The 17181-nt window shown below is 43.9% G+C and overlaps 1 protein-coding gene across 1 annotated transcript; it reads right to left on the reverse strand.

The window, feature by feature from the left end:
* Positions 1 to 12912: 12912 nt before the first annotated feature.
* On the reverse strand, positions 12913 to 16822 carry LOC118486446. Its single transcript, XM_035982905.1, has 7 exons — positions 14591 to 16822; positions 14096 to 14467; positions 13925 to 14011; positions 13697 to 13831; positions 13558 to 13651; positions 13113 to 13456; positions 12913 to 12921 (listed from the first exon to the last, which is right to left on the reverse strand). Exons 1-7 carry the CDS (start codon positions 16820 to 16822, stop codon positions 12913 to 12915), a joined length of 3273 nt encoding a protein of 1090 aa, XP_035838798.1.
* Positions 16823 to 17181: the final 359 nt, after the last annotated feature.

Genomic DNA, 17181 nt, shown 5'->3' on the forward strand with positions numbered 1-17181 from the left:
ATTGCCTGGAGGGCAATGGGGTAATTAGTTGATAGCGCTATTAGGTGGGAAACCTCACACCGGGCCGTAAGGACGGGCGTGAACTAATTATCTGGGTAGGGCTATGGTTGTTAGAGGCACACTCCTCAGATACATATGGGCACACTCCCTAGGGTATCTAACGAAGGCAACATAGCAATCGGTCGTTAAGGGGTACCCACTCCCCGGATACACATGGGCACACTCCCTAGGGTATCTAACATGAGCAACATCGTAACGCAGCATCGAATCGCATTGACATATATCTGGTAACTCAACACGTTAACAAAACCTTGAACTCACCAGCGTAGTCTGACACACTTGTTTGCATGCTTGTAGGTCATTAACACTTGGAACATGGACTTGCTATCTGGGAGTGCTGGAGTGGTCATGGATCGAGGCTTTTGGATTAGCTTACAATTGATACATTGGTTTAAGTATTATTATGAAACAATTGCTAAACGATTTATTAAATGCTTCCGCTACACAACACTTTGGGATTTGATATTATGTTTTATTTAAGTATTTATTATTGGTTCAATGTGATTGGTGGCTCGAACTCTGATGCGTAACACGCCTCGCGGGATTTCCGCAAGTGGAATTTTGGGGGTGTTACAGTTGGTATCAGAGCCAGGTTATAGTGAACTAGGTTTTAAAACGTTTTGTAAAACCAGACTATAACCGAACAACTTCGAAAAAAATCGATCATGACACTCAGCTCCAGATTGCAAGGTTCGTCTCTCTCTCACTTTATACATTACTTGCTTAGCAGTCACACACTCACAACGTATATTAACTGAAACATCTAACACCATAGTGACTTGATAGTGTGACACTACTCTTCGACTCATGTAAACCATAGACCTGTGATACCATCTGTTGTGTTGTTTGAACGGGGGAAACTTTGAGCGCAAGCTAAGAGGCACTGAGATAAGCATGCAAATCGCCTTATTATTATGGGTGCACACTTAATAATAACGCGGGGTGCATGCAAGTCCCAGTGAGGCTTATCGAGCGTGAAGAGGGTTCTGCCTTACTATGTGTGAACTTGGTAGTATGTAAATATCAGTATGATACTTGACTTCCATCTCGTTTCGATTTCTAAATCGGTTTATTCCCAACTATAGAAACATGAGTGGACGAGGACACCGACGTGGCAACATCACCATGACTCAGGCTGAGTTGACTGACCTAATCAATACCCGCGTGGCTGAGGCTTTAGCAGCCTATCAAGCTGGTACGGAATGTACCAAGTACTCTTACCCTCATATTGCGTACACGTCTTTTCACTTCTATAATGTGTTCCCTTTCGTCATTTAGGTCAGCAAGCGCAACCTCAACCTAACCAGCCTGCGTGTACATTCAAAATGTTTATGGACTGTAAGCCACAGACCTTCACCGGAACTGAAGGGGCTGTGGGACTTCTGAGATGGTTCGAGAAAGCAGAGTCCGTGTTTGCTATCTGTAACTGTCCCGCTGGGGACAGGGTGAAATATGCTGCGGGTACCTTGGCAGATGGTGCCCTAACGTGGTGGAACGCCCAGGTACAGTTGTTGGGCATCGAGGCAGCGAATGCCACAACCTGGGAAGACTTTAAAGAACTGATCAGGGAGGAGTACTGTCCTCGGGATGAAGTCCAGAAGTTGGAAAACGAGTACTACGACTTGAAGATGGTTAGATCTGAAGTCGAAGCATATGTGAAGCGATCGTATGAACTGGCTGACATGTGCCCGAACTTGTCCCGGCCTATGTCTCGGAGGATTGAGTTATTCATCAAAGGGTTGCCTCCGCGTGTGAAGAGCTTGGTCACTGCAGCCCATCTCAATGATTTGACACAGATCGTTCGTCTGACTCATAAGATTGTGGACCAAGAAGTAGAAAGCGATTCGTTACCCCCGCGTATTTCGGCCACTACTGCTGCTACACCCACTGCCACTGCGTCCGCTAATGATAACAAGCGGAAGTGGAGTGATTATGATAAAGCATCCAGTGCTAGTCAGACTCAGAAAAGGCCAGACAACAACAACAACCGCAGCATCAGCCAGTCGTCTTCTGTCAATCAAGGCCAGGGAAGTGGCCACAGCCAGGGTTCGTATGCAGGGAAGAAGCCACGATGTAACAAGTGTGGCTATCATCATTTCGGGGCGTGTAGTCGGATGTGTATCAGATGTGGTAAGGCGGGCCATGAGGCCAGGGATTGTAGGGCCCCACAGCCCAAACACCAGCAGCAACAGAACCAGCAAAACCAGAGACAACAGGGACAGCCACCCGAGCAGAACCAGGGTTTCAGGAAGGGGTGCTATCAGTGTGGTGACGAGGGTCACTTTAAGCGGGATTGCCCTCAGTTAAACCAGAACGCTAACGACAACAACCGCCCGAATAACAACAATGCTGGAAACAACAACAACAACAACAACGGCAACAATGGGGGGAATGGTGCTCGCGGCAAAGTGTTCCAGCTTGGAGCAGGGGATGCCAGGAATGACGGCAACGTTGTAACTGGTACGTTTCCTGTTAACAATCGTATTGCTTCTGTATTATTCGATTCGGGTGCCGATTGGAGTTATGTGTCTCTAGAGTTTAGTCAACGATTAGGGATAACCCCAACACCTTTAGAAGTTAAACAAGTAGTAGAACTAGCAGATGGTAAGACGATAGAAGCCTCGAATGTCCTTTTTGGATGCAAACTAAATCTCGTGGGTCAGGTGTTTGATATTGACCTCCTTCTCGTTACGCTCGGTAGTTTTGACATAGTGGTAGGCATGGATGGGTTGTCTAAGCACCAAGCAGAAATTCTATGTAAAGAGAAGATCGTGCGTATCCCTCTCCCTGATGGGGAGACATTATTAGTTCAAGGGCATCGTAGTGGGACGATGGTTGGTATTATCTCGGCCATGCGTGCACAGCAATATCTGCAAAAGGGGTATCCTGCAATGTTAGCGTTAGTTACTAACGCTCAGTCTGAGGAGGGAAAGATCGAAGACTTGCCAGTGGTGCGAGAATTCGCTGATGTATTTCCAGAGGAGCTACCAGGGTTACCTCCTCACCGTCAAGTGGAATTACAGATTGATCTTGCACCGGGAGCGGCTCCAATTGCTCGAGCTCCTTACCGGTTAGCACCAGGAGAGTTACAGGAACTGTCTAATCAACTGCAGGAGTTGTTGGATAGGGGCTTTATTCGACCCAGTTCTTCGCCTTGGGGAGCCCCAGTACTGTTTGTAAAGAAGAAGGATGGGTCATTCCGTATGTGTATTGATTATCGAGAGCTCAACAAGGTGACCATTAAGAACCGCTATCCATTACCACGCATCGACGACTTGTTTGACCAGCTGCAAGGGTCAAGCTTCTATTCCAAGATTGACTTAAGATCGGGGTATCACCAGGTAAGGGTTAGGGAAGAGGATGTTCCCAAAACGGCTTTTCGAACGCGCTACGGACACTATGAGTTTTTGGTCATGCCGTTTGGATTGACCAATGCACCAGCGGTTTTCATGGATCTCATGAACCGCGTATGTAAGCCATATCTTGACGAGTTTGTTATAGTATTTATTGATGACATCTTAGTCTACTCGAAGAACAGGGAGGATCACGAGCGTCACCTACGTCTCATCTTGGAACTTTTGAGAAGGGAACAACTGTATGCGAAGTTTTCTAAGTGCGACTTTTGGATTCGAGAAGTGCATTTCCTTGGGCACGTTGTTAACGAGAAAGGGATACATGTGGATCCTGCGAAGGTGGACGCAGTTAAGAATTGGGCGGCACCAAAGACACCATCTGAGGTGCGACAATTTCTTGGTCTCGCAGGATATTATCGGAGGTTTATTAGAGACTTCTCGAAAATCGCTCAACCTTTCACCTCGTTGACACAGAAGAACACGGTATACTCTTGGGGAACGAAGCAGGAAGAGGCCTTCCAGTTGTTAAAACAGAAACTTTGCAGTGCACCGATCTTGTCGTTACCAGAGGGTACCGAAGATTTTGTGGTTTATTGTGATGCTTCGATTCAGGGTCTCGGTTGCGTGTTGATGCAACGCGAGAAGGTGATAGCTTATGCTTCTCGTCAGCTAAAGGTGCACGAGAAAAACTACACGACACACGACTTGGAGTTAGGAGCGGTGGTATTTGCATTGAAGATCTGGAGGCACTATCTGTACGGTACCAAATGCACCATCTACACCGACCATAGGAGTCTCCAGCACATCTTCGACCAGAAAGAATTGAATATGCGACAACGACGATGGGTGGAATTATTGAACGATTATGAATGTGCCATCAAGTATCATCCGGGCAAGGCGAACGTTGTAGCTGACGCCCTCAGCAGAAAGGATAATGCACCTAGGCGTGTGCGAGCATTGCAACTCACGATCCAGTCCAACCTTCCTTCCCAGATACGAGACGCTCAGTTGGAAGCGTTGAAACCAGAGAACGTTCGAGCTGAAGCTTTACGTGGCTCGAGGCAACGACTAGAACGAAAGGGAGACGGTGCTTACTACGTAACTGGACGCATTTGGGTCCCATTATTTGGCAACTTACGAGAACTTGTAATGGAAGAGGCACATAAATCACGCTACTCTGTACATCCTGGATCAGATAAGATGTACCACGACTTGAAAACTACCTACTGGTGGCCCAGCATGAAGGCTCATATAGCAACCTATGTCAGTAAATGTTTGACTTGTGCTAAAGTCAAAGCAGAACATCAAAAACCCTCAGGTCTACTGCAGCAACCAGAGATACCCACATGGAAGTGGGAACAGATCGCCATGGATTTCGTGACAGGGCTACCTCGAACTCAGGCTGGGAACGACACTATTTGGGTGATTGTTGATCGCCTCACGAAATCAGCACACTTCCTAGCAATCAAGGAAACGGACAAATTCTCTCAGCTGGCAGCAGTGTATCTTAAGGAGGTGGTTTCTAGGCATGGGGTGCCAACTTCTATCATTTCGGACCGAGATCCGCGTTTCACTGCAGAGTTATGGCAGTCAATGCATAAATCGTTTGGTTCCCAACTCGACATGAGTACCGCTTATCACCCGCAGACGGATGGTCAAAGCGAGCGCACCATCCAAACCCTAGAAGACATGCTACGGGCATGCGTACTCGACTTTGGAAAAGGATGGGAGAAGCACCTACCGTTGATAGAATTCTCCTACAACAACAGCTACCACTCAAGCATTAAGGCAGCTCCGTTCGAAGCACTGTACGGACGGAAATGTCGTTCACCTCTCTGTTGGCATGAGGTGGGTGATAGTCAGATCACAGGCCCTGAGTTTGTTCTTGAGGCATCAGAAAGCATTGTGCAGATCCGAAACCGTATGGCCGCAGCCCGCGATCGTCAGAAAAGTTACGCTGACAAGCATAGTAAACCGTTGGAATTTGAAGTTAATGACCGCGTTATGTTAAAGGTTTCACCCTGGAAGGGTGTGGTGCGTTTTGGGAAACGCGGCAAACTAAACCCTCGTTATGTGGGACCGTTCAAAATTCTGGAACGAATTGGAAAGGTGGCCTACAGGTTGGAATTACCGGCTGAGTTGGGTAATGTCCATGATGTATTTCACGTATCGCAGCTAAAGAAGTGTTTGGTTGATGAAACACTAGTTGTACCATTTCAAGAACTGAAGATAGACGACAAATTGCAGTTTGTCGAAGAACCAATGAGATTATGGATCGGGAAGTTAAAGTTCGTAAATACAGTCGTATACCGATTGTGAGAGTTCGTTGGAACTCAGGACGTGGTCCAGAGTTCACGTGGGAACGCGAGGACCAGATGAAACTTAAGTATCCACATTTGTTCCCCGAAGACCAGTCAAAACCTAGCGAACCTAGTGTTGATGCAACTAGCGAATTTCGGGACGAAATTCCCATTCAACTTGGGGAGGATGTGACACCCCAGGAAAACCAACAAACGATATAACCTACCTAGCTTTAACTTATCTAGCTGCTTTAACTTATCTAGCTTTCTCAGTGAGTGTGTACCAAATTTCGGGACAAAATTTCTTTTTAGTTGGGGATACTGTGACAACTCGTAATTTGAACCTACTTTCTGTAACGTTACATGCTCATATGAACTTTTATGATTAGTGAATGTTACGATTATATGCTTGGTGTAACGTAATGTATGTGTGTATATGATGGCTCAAACGTGCAACATGTACCAATCGCACAACCCTCACACAACCGCACAAGCCTTTTGGGCCGTAGTGCTTGGAACCGAAACATTTAGGCCAGCCCGAGTTGGGTTCGGCCCACCCCCTAGTTGATTAACATAGGAGATGTTGTAAACATCTCACACTTTATCAAAACATCCTAACACATACACAAACCCTAGAACACACACACCCTCTATCTTTCTCTCTTGACCGGAACTAAGGCAACCGAATATCCCTCCACTATCGAAGATCTTGGTTCGGATCATTCTCTTAATCGGTTAGTGTCATATCTTTGTTTGATTCTTGTATGTTTTATGCCTGGTGTTTGATAGATTGAATGATGTTTATATGATGATCTAAATCGGCTAGGGTGTATGTATGATAACCGGTTGTGATATTTTGATTTGTAGTATGGATTGAATTATTGTACACATGGCTTAGGGTTGCATGATAGTTTATGATTTGATTGACCACATGAATCCGATCATATAGTCTGCGTATTGGTAAATAGCTGTTCTTGATAAGATATGAACGATTATGAACAATGATTGATTTGTGAATAAGATGTTGCTTGATCTGGTTTATGAAACTGCCGAATATGTTAGCTGAAATCACGGAATGATGGTTGCTGTTAATTAAGGAAGTTGTTACATGCACTGTTGCGACACCGATTGCGAGTCGGGATCTCTTAGTCTCGACTCGAGACCGACACACACCAACGCAAAACAGCATGAACCGAAACCCCGGTTGCGAGTCCAATTGCGACTCGAGACCGGCGTTGCGAGTCCCGTTGCGACTCGAGACCACACATTCCCGGCACAAACCACACGAGCCGAGACCACGGTTGCGAGTCATGTTGCGACTCGAGACCGGACCATGACAAACCGAGACCAGCCCGGATGCGACTCGAAACCTCCTTCGTTGCGACTCGAGATCTCTGGTCTCGACTCGAGACCATTTACACGTACACTTTGTCATTGGGCCTGCACACTGTTACGAGCCCAACTGATTGGGCCAGATACTTGGACTCTGCTTGTTTACGTGATTGTTTACGCTGATACCTATACGTGGAATGCAATGTCAAATACTTGTACAATCTGTTACAATATGTATGGAACATACGTGCACTACTTGTATATGAATCTGACCCGTATAATAACTGTGGTAGGACGTGGTTAATCGCTCTATAACTTAATTGAACTGTGTGTATCATACCGAGCAATCCCAGGTGAGTTCAATGCATTTTCTCAAGCATGCGTCCCAGTGGTTTGGGGACCACTGGTAAACATTTGGAAGGGAAACATTGGGTAAACAACTTAATCGGTTTTGGTTATTGCCTGGAGGGCAATGGGGTAATTAGTTGATAGCGCTATTAGGTGGGAAACCTCACACCGGGCCGTAAGGACGGGCGTGAACTAATTATCTGGGTAGGGCTATGGTTGTTAGAGTCACACTCCTCGGATACATATGGGCACACTCCCTAGGGTATCTAACGAAGGCAACATAGCAATCGGTCGTTAAGGGGTACCCACTCCCCGGATACACATGGGCACACTCCCTAGGGTATCTAACATGAGCAACATCGTAACGCAGCATCGAATCGCATTGACATATATCTGGTAACTCAACACGTTAACAAAACCTTGAACTCACCAGCGTAGTCTGACACACTTGTTTGCATGCTTGTAGGTCATTAACACTTGGAACATGGACTTGCTATCTGGGAGTGCTGGAGTGGTCATGGATCGAGGCTTTTGGATTAGCTTACAATTGATACATTGGTTTAAGTATTACTATGAAACAATTGCTAAACGATTTATTAAATGCTTCCGCTACACAACACTTTGGGATTTGATATTATGTTTTATTTAAGTATTTATTATTGGTTCAATGTGATTGGTGGCTCGAACTCTGATGCGTAACACGCCTCGCGGGATTTCCGCAAGTGGAATTTTGGGGGTGTTACAATTAAAATCTTGATTAATTGAGACGGGTGTTACAAGTTGGTAATCAGAGCTCATGGTTAAAGAATAAAGTGTGTTCGGTTCGAGGCTTGATCGCAAATTCGGTAAGTACATGTATATCAATGGTTTAGTATGATTAAAGTGTTGAGAACAACACATATGGTTATCGTGTAATACACGTTACACCAATAAAATCGATATAGGGTAGATATAGTCAATGAAATTACGTATGTTGACTCGTATAGCAGAAAAGCCTTGTATTATAATACGGGTGTTTATTAATGTCGAAATTACTAACTTTTGTAAATGTTTAGTTGAAGGATACTCGCATCTGAAGATGGCGAGAGTGTAACAAGTGACGGATATGATAGAGGAACGGTCCGGAGTACGAAAAGTTAAGTATACTCACCAAGGACCTATATCGTGTAACGATCGCGAACAAGGTGAATGGCAAGGAAAGCCCGTCAGGGCAAGCGTTATCAGGTGCATGTTTTAAATTTAACCGCACAAATAGCAATATGCAGCAAACATGTAGAGAATGATTGTTGCATATGTAAATTAGAAACTTGGAAAACCTGAATAGAATACCTACCCAGGATATTATTTCCAAGAAAACTAAATAGAGGCGTTACTTACATAGGGCGTGATGTGAAAACTATAAAAAGGTCATGTGTGTCATGTGTTAATCGCTTACTCTGGCCAAGTAAGTAGTGGCATATGATACCATGAATTTCTTATAGCGGACACATTTACATCCGATGTAGTAAGGACGGGGTTAATGGGACAAATTAAAAAGGCACCCAAATGAGTCAAATAAGTAAAATGTTGATAGTAAACGTAAACGCAAGTCGGACGACGGAAGCGTATTACGTTAGAATAACGAGCCCGAGAGAAGGGACAAAGATTAAAGTAAATGAAAATACGAACCAACTAATGTGAATGCTAAGACATAGGGATAAAGTTTGACTATCATAAGTGATGAAATTCACACAGACAAGTCAAAGGGGGTAGAATAAAGAATAAAGGACTCGACTGAATAAAAACGATGAATTTCGCTAAGACGACCAAATAAATTAAAGTGACGTCTAAAACCATATAAGAATGGTTACTTGATGATAACTTCTGTAAAGATACCCGATAGATGGGTAGGATTTTGAAAGTATGTGTAAACCAAGAGACAGGAACGCGAAATAGAAAGCCAAAGGACTTGGATTAAGAGTCATGACTAAAAGACGGTGAGAATTTGCAAACAGAAATTTTGATAACTACGTTCAACTATTTTAAAGTTGAACGGGTCGAATGAAGAATGAAGTTTGACGTTCAAGAGTAATGAAATCTCACACGAATAAGTCAAACGAGATAAATAAAGTGTAAAAGCTTGGTAGTGCAAGTAAGCGCAAACCTAATAATGGAAGCGCGAAATATTAATGAACCTATGTGACGGGTTGTGAAGGAATGTAGATAGGAAAAACGCGAACTAGCGAAACAAGAATGTTAAAAACACTAAGATAAAGAAACCGGGTAACGGGTCGTAAAGAAGTATAGGTAAGAACCGAGTAACGGTAAGTGTAGGACAAACCGACGTGTAAATGACGATAAAAGTCATAAGGTCGGAAAGATAATTCGAAAGAAAACAAATGTAGCCTTAGACTACAGTCAAGGTTAAATGAAATCCAAAAATTAAAAGTAAATAATTCCAAACATAAAAAGAGGTGCCTTGATGCTATATGTATACATACAGTTGAATAAAGACCCGAATAAAAGATGATCTACGGGATCATCATTGAAAGGCCCCAAACTCGGGAACCCGACTCGTTGGTAATACGGTAAGCAAACATAGTTCTAGACCAAAATGTCATCAATACGCAGCGGAAAAATTTAAATGAAGTACGAACAAACTTCAAAGTACCAAAACGACTAAAGTGTTTTAGTTGTTCAAAACACGGGAAATGCCAAAACAATAAAAGATGCCGGGTAACCACTGTCAACACCAAAGAGCCGCCAACATTCAAACCTTCTTCTTACCTGAAATACATGCTAAAAATCGTCAACTACATTGAGTGAGTTCTATAGTAATAAGTTTCTATTATGAATTTTCTTTTAAACATTTTAGTTCAAAACCTTTGAACATATTCCGGTTCTAATAAAATAGTTCGTAAATCGTCATTTCCTTTTTAAAGTACTGGTTTGGCATAAGTACAGTGACTACATGCCCAGGTCACATAATGCAACCTAACATAACCGTTGTAACCCCGAAGGTCACAACAACATCTCGTATAATCCGTCGTCACCCCGAAGGTCACAACAACATCCCACATAATCCGTCGCCACCCCGAAGGTAACGACAATTGGGTCACATCGACTCCACCACTTGGATTGATGTTTCCCATCCCGCATAACCGTCGCCGCCCCGAAAGCAACGACCGAGGACCCGAGGCCCTCAAATAAATAAATAAATAAAATAGTATACGTAGGCAAACAATTATTTCAAATCAAGCTCTCGCACAAAATACACGTATGCCTACTAAATTTAAAATCACTTAAGCATGTATTTCAGCCCAAAACAAATAAAATATGAAAAGATGGGTGATAGAACTCACCTTAACGCAAACGTTCGAATTATCAAAAGTGAACAAGCGAAAGAGCACGCGAACCCTAAAGCGAGCTCAAGAACCTACACACGACCAATTACATTTCCATAAATCCTACGCCTCACAACACTTGTAAACAGAAAATATGAAAACCCATTGGTCGGGTTATGAAACCGTACATGGTTGCCGATATACTTATGGTCGCTGCTATACTTGTCAACTAAGATGGTTGATTGTGCTACTCAAATGACATGAAGCTTGGCAAGAAAATATATATATATTTATAATAACTCGACAACGATCTAAGCCAAGCCTCAATCAAATGAATTCACAGCATGCATGTTCTCATTGCAATAAATTGCAAAGGTAAAATAATAGTCACAATCATACATATGATGTATGTATGCATCATTTTTCTTTTATAACACCATCATATGATCACCAAAGTCAAACCTTACTATATTAATTATGGTTTCTCAAACCATATCCTCAACTTCATGCATCCACAAATAAAACGTTGTTTTATTATTATTATTATTATTATTATTATTATTATTATTATTATTATTATTATTATTATTTTTATTATTTTTGCTCCAACATGCATGCCTTTCAACTTTGCAAATTTCAAATTTACAACTCACACAGTAGTCTGCCATGGATCGCATGCTACCTCAACCCAAGTCTAGGTGTGGCCTACATACATATGCTCACACGGGACGAGCATGAGATCCATTACCGTACTCGTCACCCCGTACTAACCCATCCGTAACCCCATTTTACTGATAAATTCTTAAACGCTACACCTCCTATGAGGAGCTAAGTGAGGTACCTGAGAATGTTGGAGAGGATCGATTGAAACAGAGACCGCTTCACAAACCGTGTGTGATCACCAACCAGAGGAACCATACACCGTCAAGGACACGCGAAACCTTAGAGAATCATACAACCATCATTAATAGCTTCATAGCGAGCCTCGACCAACACATCAACGCTACTCATAAATTAAATCGAGATGTGTGCGTTACCTGAGAATCGGAGAAGAACCAAGAATCAGACCGTGTCCCTTCACCTTGTTCGTCACTGCTTACTGCACACCACGAATACCCTAACCGACAAGAAACTCGTACATAAGATATCATTCATGATCACACTAGCATCTACAAATCGGAGAATACAAGCGAGAATTACCTAAGTGTCGATGGAGTAGGCGAGTTATGTTCCTTCTTCTTCTTCGTTTGCGGCCGTAGGGTTTCGAGATTGTGAAAGTATCGCAGGCGGTTTGGCAAAAGTTGGTTATCTAAGGATGATGATTTAATTAGAGGTTTCAAAATAACCCTCCAAGTATTATGATGCGACGACTTGTTCCCAAAGATGATGCACCCCAAAGTTTCAACTAATTACAATACGAGTCTTTGTCATTTTCTTATACACACTATACAAATTGACGGAAAGTTCGGGCATTACAAGTCTACCCCCCTTAAAGGGGTTTCGTCCCCGAAACCTTCTGTACTGGAAAACAATTGCGGATAGAGCTCTTGCATCTCTGCTTCAGGCTCCCAGGTAGCCTCAGACCCCTTCCTGTGCTTCCATTGTACTTTAACCAAGGGAATAACTTTGTTTCTTAATCGCCTTTCCTTCCGGTCCAATATTGCTACCGGTTGTTCGATGTAGTTCAATCTCTCATCAATTTCTATGTCATTCAGCGGTACATGTGCATTTTCATCCGCTAAACACTTGCGTAGGTGGGACACATGAAATGTGGGATGTATCCCTGCTAACTCATCTGGTAATTCCAATCGATAGGCAACCTCACCAATACGCGCCAAAATTCTAAACGGTCCAATATACCGCGGACTCAACTTGCCTCGCTTCCGAAACCTGATGATACCTTTCCATGGGGAGACTTTAAGCATAACCCGGTCCCCAACATTGAATTCTATAGGTCGACGCCGTTTGTCAGCATAAGACTTTTGTCTATCTTGTGCGGCTTTCATTCTAGCTTTAATCTGATCAAATTTTTCTGATGTGACCTTAACCACATCCAGACTCCCTAACTCTTTCTGACCAATTTCACCCCAACACACCGGGGTTCTACACCTCCGCCCATAAAGCATCTCGTAAGGCGGCATCCCAATCGTGGCATGATAGCTGTTGTTATAAGAAAATTCTGCCAACGGCAGATGGCTATCCCAACTACCACCAAAATCAATAACACAAGCCCTAAGCATATCTTCAAGTGTTTGTATAGTTCGCTCCGATTGTCCATCAGTCTGAGGATGATATGTGGTGCTAATATGCAAACGGGTCCCCATAGCTTGGTTGAACCTCTTCCAAAATTTAGACGTAAACCGTGTGTCTCTGTCCGACACGATCGACACCGGTACCCCATGTCGAGCAATAATTTCATTCACAAACACTTCTGATAACTGCTCAGACGAGAATGCTTCACGGATCGGCAGAAAATGAGCGCTCTTTGTTAGTCTATCCACAATCACCAATATAGTGTCGTGGCGCTTAGATGTCTTTGGTAGCTTTGTGATAAAATCCATGGTAATGTGTTCCCATTTCCATTCGGGAATCTCTAACGGCTGAATCTTCCCATACGGTTTTTGATGCTCTGCTTTCACCTGGAGACACGTCAAACACTTCCCTACATACTGGGTCACATCATACTTCATACCCGGCCACCAGTAATCCCTCTTCAAATCCTGATACATCTTGGTTGCCCCTGGATGAATCGAATATCTTGACTTATGAGCCTCGTCGAGTATCTTCTCTCTAAACCCACCGAAAACTGGCACCCACATGCGATTACCATCGATCTAATACCTTGGTTATTTTCGGTCAACATCCCATGCTGGCCGAATACCCGTTCGCCCTTCAACCTATCCTCACGCAATGCCTCAGTCTGCGCTTCTTTCAACTGTACCAAGAAATCAGGAGTTACAATCAATTGGCATGACCTTACTCGAATGGGTGTGTGTCTCTCCTTACGACTCAACGCGTCAGCGACCACATTCGCTTTCCCAGGGTGATAAAGGATTTCGCAGTCGTAGTCCTTAATCAATTCGAGCCATCTCCGTTGTCTCATGTTCAACTCTTTCTGCTCAAAGAAATATTTCAAACTCTTATGGTCCGTGTAGATAGTGCACTTTATGCCGTACAAATAATGTCTCCAAATCTTAAGGGCAAACACCACTGCCGCCAGCTCCAAATCGTGAGTAGGGTAGTTAACCTCATGAGTTTTCAACTGACGTGAAGCGTAGGCTATCACCCTCCCACGCTGCATCAAAACACAACCCAGTCCCTGATATGAAGCATCTGATTACACTACTAAGTCATCTGTTCCCTCCGGTAATGTCAAAACCGGAGCTTCGGTCAATCTCTTCTTTAGCACCTCGAATGCGGTTTCCTGCTCCGCACCCCACACAAATTTTGCCTCTTTCCTTGTCAACCGAGTCAATGGTGATGCTAGCTTGGAGAAATCCTGAATAAATCTCCTATAGTAGCCCGCGAGACCCAAAAAGCTGCGAATTTCTGATGGAGTCTTAGGAGGACTCCAATTCACTATTGCATCTATCTTAGCAGGATCCACCATAATTCCTTCTGAATTAATAACATGCCCCAAAAACTGAACCTCGCGTAACCAAAAAGCACACTTGGAGAACTTAGCATAAAGTTTCTCCTTCCGTAGCATCTCTAACACCTCTCGCAAGTGAACCGTGTGATCCTCTTCACTCTTAGAGTAAATCAAGATGTCATCAATAAACACAATCACTGACCGATCCAACATCGGGCGACACACCCGATTCATCAAATCCATAAATGTCGCAGGGGCATTTGTTAACCCAAACGACATTACCAGAAACTCATAATGACCATAGCGCGTACGGAAAGCTGTCTTCGGAATGTCTTCCTCTCTTACCCGTAACTGATGATAACCTGACCTCAAATCAATTCGGGAAAACCACTTCGCTCCCTGTAGCTGATCAAATAAATCGTCGATGCGTGGCAAAGGATATTTGTTTTTCACCGTGAGTTTATTCAACTCCCGATAGTCAATGCACATACGCATGCTACCATCTTTTTTCTTCACAAACAACACCGGAGCACCCCACGGAGAGATGCTCGGTCGAATGAATCCTTTATCCAAAAGATCCTGAAGCTGCTCCATCAACTCTTTCATTTCGGTCGGAGCCAGACGGTAAGGCGCTCTGGCAACTGGCTGAGCTCCTGGCAGCAAGTCAATTTGGAACTCAATTTCCCGTTCCTGTGGCACTCCCGTCAAATCATCAGGAAAAACATCAGGGAAGTCACACACCACAGGCACATCAGCCAACTCCTTACGTTCCACATCGTCATCGATGACATATGCCAAGTAAGCTCCACACCCGCGCCTCAAGAATTTTACCGCCTTCATCATAGAAATGATTTTCGGCGAAGAGCACACCTTATCGCCATAAACTGTCACAGGACTCCCTTCTAATGACGTCAATCGTATCATTTTTTCCCGACAAACGATATCTGCATTAAACGCGGACAACCAATCCATTACCAATACCACATCAAAACCACCCAACGTAATGATAAACAGTCTAGCAGGGAACCTATGACCTTCCAAATCAATAAAACAATCATCTAAAGCATCGGTCACACTAGTAGGTCGACCCACAGCAGTTTCAACACAAAATGGTTCCTCAATCTTCCTAGGCATTCTACGCAATTTACCACAAAAGGAATGGGCCACAAAACTCCTACTGGCCCCAGAGTCAAATAACACAGAAGCAGGAACATCATTAACAAGGAATGTACCTGAAACAACATTCGGATCAGTCTTCGCCTCAGCCTTAGTCATCGTGAAGGCCCGTGCATTTGCCTTCGGTTTCACATCCTCTTTCTTGACCTCAGCAGGACCCTGGCTTGACCCCTCGCCCTTTTTGCCCCTGCATTCTCTGGATATGTGCCCAAAACCCCCACATTTGTAACACTTAGGGCCAGCCTTACAATCATTAGCAAAGTGTCCCGTTTGCCCACAACGGAAACATAGAATGGTCTTCATTGAGCAATCCCCAGAGTGCGTTTTTCCGCACTTCCTGCATGTACCCAAGTTCTCAGTTTTAACCCTCTTATCACTTGTATCCCCATGTTCACCCCTGAACCTCTTATTCGACCCAACCCACTTTTTCTTTTCTGGTTCCTCCACCTTTTCTTCAACTGCTAATACATCATCGTAAAGAGTCGCACTTAGCTCAACTGCTGCATCAAAATCAAGAGGAGCATGAGCCTTTACCAAGTGCCTAACCCTATCAGGCAACCCCTCAATGTAATGTTTCTTCCACCTTTCATCATTCCCAGACATGTACGGTATGGGACGTGCCATCTCAATGTATTTGGAAGTATACTCCCGGTGTGACAATTTCCCTGCTTTGAAAGTTAGGAACTCTTTCTCAATTTTCTCAATTTCGTTAAGAGCACAAAATTTCTTTTTTACCATCTGCTTCAAATCTTCCCATTTCATATCATCCAACTCTTGAGCACTCTTCCTTTCCCGAATAGTGTTCCACCAGTGTAGTGCCTCGGCGATGAACGAATGAGCAGCAAATTTCACCGCCTGATCAGCGCGACACTCACTAATAGAGATTACAGCCTCCATCTCAGACAGCCAATGACATGTCGCCACTGCGTCCTTTCGTCCATCAAAACGAGGTGGGTCACACCTCTTAAAAGCTGCATAATTACAACCCCCTTTTCCATTCTTGCCTGTACCATCCCCTTCACTATCGGTATCATCATTAGTTGCATTCTTTTTCTTAGTCCCAATATCCTTCAACACGTCATCTTTCAATGATTTAAAAGCCCCTTTCATGATATCTGGCAGAAACTCCTGAATCATCCCAAGGATTTCATCCCTAACAGCTTCACGAACAGCGGGTTCCAACACAAACTTCTCAGTATGCTGTGAGGGCTCTGAGTGCTGAGAGGGCTCTGAGTGTTGAGAGTGAACCAACCCCTCATCAACATGGTCAACAGTAATCTTGTTCTTGCGGGTGTTCTTAGCACCTCCATCGTTAGTTGGTTTTCTTCCACGAGCCATCTACGAGTTACTGAAATGAAACACCAAATAGAGCAATTCAGGTAAATTTAAAACACTACAAGCAAAACAATTAGTTAATGACGGTGGCCAATCGCCATTTCCCTCTCGCCTTGCCTTTCGGGTTTTAAACCATCCCTGTCCTGCATCGTTGGCATTTCGCCCCTGTCCTAACCTACTAGACACAGATAAACAGTTGGCGATCTTGGCTTTAGGTTACCCGTTTTGGCATTTCCACTCATGGTCCCATTTTCAGTCCAAGTCTAGGCATCGGAGATGCCCAGATCTCTCAAACTACGGCTCTGATACCAACTTGAAAGGCCCCAAACTCGGAACCCGACTCGTTGGTAATACGATAAGCA

The sequence above is a fragment of the Helianthus annuus genome, chromosome 14 (genome assembly GCF_002127325.2).
Source record: "Helianthus annuus cultivar XRQ/B chromosome 14, HanXRQr2.0-SUNRISE, whole genome shotgun sequence".
Taxonomy (NCBI): domain Eukaryota; kingdom Viridiplantae; phylum Streptophyta; class Magnoliopsida; order Asterales; family Asteraceae; genus Helianthus; species Helianthus annuus.

What these genes read in the sequence shown, in the direction of transcription:
- LOC118486446 (XM_035982905.1), bottom strand. Translation starts at nt 16,822, where the DNA reads ATGGCTCGTGGAAGAAAACCAACTAACGATGGAGGTGCTAAGAACACC. An exon ending in ATGGTCATTATGAGTTTCTG is followed by an intron (nt 14,468 to 14,590) that starts GTAATGTCGTTT and finishes ATTTACTCTAAG; the next exon opens with AGTGAAGAGGATCACACGGT. An exon ending in AGAGACACACACCCATTCGA is followed by an intron (nt 13,652 to 13,696) that starts GTAAGGTCATGC and finishes TTCTTGGTACAG; the next exon opens with TTGAAAGAAGCGCAGACTGA.